The sequence below is a fragment of the Ceratina calcarata genome, unplaced genomic scaffold (assembly GCF_001652005.2).
Source record: "Ceratina calcarata isolate Rehan_Ccalc_2016 unplaced genomic scaffold, ASM165200v1 scaffold966, whole genome shotgun sequence".
Classification (NCBI taxonomy): domain Eukaryota; kingdom Metazoa; phylum Arthropoda; class Insecta; order Hymenoptera; family Apidae; genus Ceratina; species Ceratina calcarata.
Window position 1 is genome coordinate 5867 of NW_017181072.1, and position 4323 is coordinate 10189.

General features: G+C 34.8%; 1 protein-coding gene across 1 annotated transcript; it reads right to left on the reverse strand.

Moving 5' to 3' along the window:
- Positions 1–994: 994 nt before the first annotated feature.
- LOC108631784 (putative sodium-coupled neutral amino acid transporter 11) lies at positions 995–1496 on the reverse strand. Its single transcript, XM_018035947.1, has 2 exons — positions 1491–1496; positions 995–1426 (listed from the first exon to the last, which is right to left on the reverse strand). Exons 1-2 carry the CDS (start codon positions 1494–1496, stop codon positions 995–997), a joined length of 438 nt encoding a protein of 145 aa, XP_017891436.1.
- Positions 1497–4323: the final 2827 nt, after the last annotated feature.

Below are 4323 nucleotides of genomic sequence, written 5' to 3' on the forward strand. Positions count from 1 at the left end.
ATTCTAATAGTTTTCGTTGAATGAAGGACGTTTATTATGTTATTTATTTACATAATGTGTATAGTTTTGATTTTCATTTATATTCAATTGGAGAATTAAATTACATTAGAAATTATTTTTCAATAAATAAGTTAAAAGTATTTTGATTTTAAAGAAATCATGCCAAAATTCAAAACGCGCCAGAACGAGCACTGAAAAAATTTGGCATAGGTTTATTAATATTTCCGGTTCTTGTTCCCCTAGAAGAAATTAACACAATTTGTCCCAAGCTGTACTTTCACCTGAATAGGAGACGTCGACATACTGAATAAATTGAATATTCATTTGTTAGAATACCGAATGTTGCAACGTCGAAAGGAATTTGCATAAAACAAACGGTATATTACGATATTGTCTCTATAATGTTCGGTTTAAAAATATTTTATTTCACGCGTTCAACAAGATAAAGTACTGACAAATTCAACAGATAATTTACATACTTGTTAAATGTTCAAGGTACGTCGCGTATTTCTAACATTTTTTATTCGTTTTTCGCCTGACCATGTGCCGTTCAGCAATAGAGCTTCATTCTCCCTTAACTTCGTGTATGTATCCTCGTTACTTTAATATCTACAATGTGTACACGTGTAATTTTAACGTATAACGCTAGAAGTCATGGCACGCGCCACGCTAGAAGTGGAAGAGAAAATATTTGATGTTCGTCATTTGATTTAACCGCACATCCTCTTAAATATACTTTTCTCAGTTTAAGTAATAGTCTCGGTGCCACCTTTACGCGAACACTTTCTATATTTCAGTTGTTGGGTGTATAAATTAATTCACTGCCATTTTTTCATTTATTTCCTGCTTGAATTAATTAACACACTCGATACAGAAAGCAGCGAGAAATGAATCTGACTTTTAGTACGGATTAACAGAATCCAAATCAGGAAAAGTTTATAAGTAGCAAGAACGAAACCTAGGCATTTCTAATCAAGTTTGAAATTGGCTTAATTTAAATTGGAGACATGGTACTCCTGACAGTCGAATTGGAGCTCGTGCTGTTAGAGTTCTCCATACAATACGGCATTACCTTTCCATGTACACAGGAGCCGGACGAGTTGTTCAGTATCAACAAGAGCAAACCGGAAACAGCGGCAAGCACGCCTGCGGACATCAGGCCAAGGGCTGGGAGCTTCTTCGAGGAAAGGACGGGTCCCTCTTCCAGCTTGAGGTAGCACAGGCCAGGGAGGATGTAGGCTAACGGCACCGCTGCCAGAATACCATTCAGTTCCAGGACCACCCCGAGGCAATCCGTCGACATCGAGATCAGGTATGCGACCACGACTATACCCAGGGTAATTATCAAATACTTTCGATCAGAATTCGGTACGTACGCCGTATGGTCCTCCACTTCGTCAGTTCCCTTGATCGCTGTCAGGATTACCTGCGAAATAGTTTGAAGTTTGAGTTTTACTATAAGAGGAGACTAGAGACTACAATACAGATACATCCATATTGATATTGATTAGATGGATTATTTGAACCTTTAACAAAATTGTTTCAACGATTACTATCTCGTGTAAAAGTAGTAAAGTTTATAAGTTACTGCATTTTATAAGATATGTGGAAAAAATTGCTTTGACATTGAGATGAATGGTCTGAGGAAGAGAGTTACCATCGATTTTCTTTTTATTCTTGTGAAGAATTAATAACGGTTTAATAATCAGGCCGTTAGTGGTACATCAAATCTATATATAGAAAAGAGTTTCCTGACTGACTCATTCATTAACGCCTAGCAAAAACAATTGAACACCGATTTACTTGAAATTTTAAGGGGAGTTTCCTACCATGTTGGACGTGCTCAATAATGCAAGATTTTTCGAAATTCCATACCTGAGGATAAAATGTATTATTTTTTCTTTTACAGTACCTCTTTAAGATTGTGCTGACCATAAATTGAAACCGTCATACATGCTTGACATCTTGCAAATAAATAATTATAATCACATTAAACTCACTTGCAAAAAGCAGAAATTGGGAAAGCTCGTTTTGAAGTTATATCGATTTGAAATTAACATGTGTTCTTATAACGTTTAGTGAAATAGGGCTAAATTGCTATAATAAATCGGAAAAAGTTAAAGAAAAACTATTATCAGACTTTTGAAACTTTTTACAATAATAAATAAATTTGAATTCTCTACTTTAATTGATTACCTCTGAAAAACTTTGCTAAATTGATTCCTGAAATTTCTAAAAACTAGATTACTCTGTTAATAAGCCGGACGAGTTGTTCAGTATCAACAAGAGCAAACCGGAAACAGCGGCAAGCACGCCTGCGGACATCAGGCCAAGGGCTGGGAGCTTCTTCGAGGAAAGGACGGGTCCCTCTTCCAGCTTGAGGTAGCACAGGCCAGGGAGGATGTAGGCTAACGGCACCGCTGCCAGAATACCATTCAGTTCCAGGACCACCCCGAGGCAATCCGTCGACATCGAGATCAGGTATGCGACCACGACTATACCCAGGGTAATTATCAAATACTTTCGATCAGAATTCGGTACGTACGCCGTATGGTCCTCCACTTCGTCAGTTCCCTTGATCGCTGTCAGGATTACCTGCGAAATAGTTTGAAGTTTGAGTTTTACTATAAGAGGAGACTAGAGACTACAATACAGATACATCCATATTGATATTGATTAGATGGATTATTTGAACCTTTAACAAAATTGTTTCAACGATTACTATCTCGTGTAAAAGTAGTAAAGTTTATAAGTTACTGCATTTTATAAGATATGTGGAAAAAATTGCTTTGACATTGAGATGAATGGTCTGAGGAAGAGAGTTACCATCGATTTTCTTTTTATTCTTGTGAAGAATTAATAACGGTTTAATAATCAGGCCGTTAGTGGTACATCAAATCTATATATAGAAAAGAGTTTCCTGACTGACTCATTCATTAACGCCTAGCAAAAACAATCGAACACCGATTTACTTGAAATTTTAAGGGGAGTTTCCTACCATGTTGGACGTGCTCAATAATGCAAGATTTTTCGAAATTCCATACCTGAGGATAAAATGTATTATTTTTTCTTTTACAGTACCTCTTTAAGATTGTGCTGACCATAAATTGAAACCGTCATACATGCTTGACATCTTGCAAATAAATAATTATAATCACATTAAACTCACTTGCAAAAAGCAGAAATTGGGAAAGCTCGTTTTGAAGTTATATCGATTTGAAATTAACATGTGTTCTTATAACGTTTAGTGAAATAGGGCTAAATTGCTATAATAAATCGGAAAAAGTTAAAGAAAAACTATTATCAGACTTTTGAAACTTTTTACAATAATAAATAAATTTGAATTCTCTACTTTAATTGATTACCTCTGAAAAACTTTGCTAAATTGATTCCTGAAATTTCTAAAAACTAGATTACTCTGTTAATCATGTACCTGAAAACTGTGTATTACAACAAATCGAAAAATCAATAATGTAAAAGTAATATACTATAACAACAGTGTTGCTCAAAGCGGATGTAAGCTTCGCATGAAATCACTAACGGCATCTCTTTGAAATGAAACGGCGTATAGTTCCTTGGTCGAGGGCAGAGCAGAGAGCAAAGTCAATCAAAACATGTCGAGACGCGGACGTTGACGGCTGCATTTTTCCGTTTTAACGGAAATATACGTTAAACTATTTCAATATGAGTCTGTTATTTTGTCTTTCTAATAAAAGAAGATTACAGTAAGAACAAAAAATATTTATTGTTCACTGTACAATCAAAATCCATCACAGGAAAAGAGGATTGCTATTTAAAAGATCTAAACTGATAGCGATATGTCTAAATAATCATGACCAAAGGAAGAATTAGGATCAAAGCAAGATCGAAATCAACTGTCCCTAAACCCTGCAATTTGAACGTAAAACATTTTTTGGATAACACTCAGTTGTGCGACTATTCGAGGTGAACGAAGTTATTGCCCCACTTTGTACATAAAAATCAGAAAATATACTATTATTAGAACACGTATGACCTTTTGTAGAGATTACATAGTCAAAATAACCTTAACCTGATGACGTATCAAACTATTTCCGGTGTCAAAATATCACATTATGTGTACTAAAAACTAATTTTTGATTTTTAAAAAATTTCACCCTTAAGATGGTTAAAAAAAACAAAATGTATTCCTACAAATGTCTTTATCTCTCTCATATAACATGAGATACTGACTTGGCTTTGCTTATAAAAATTTACTATAGAAATGGCTAAAATTCAATTCTATGGATTTCTTGAAATTCCACCCTTAAGTAAAATGTATTTTTATGACTTTCCTTATGTTTC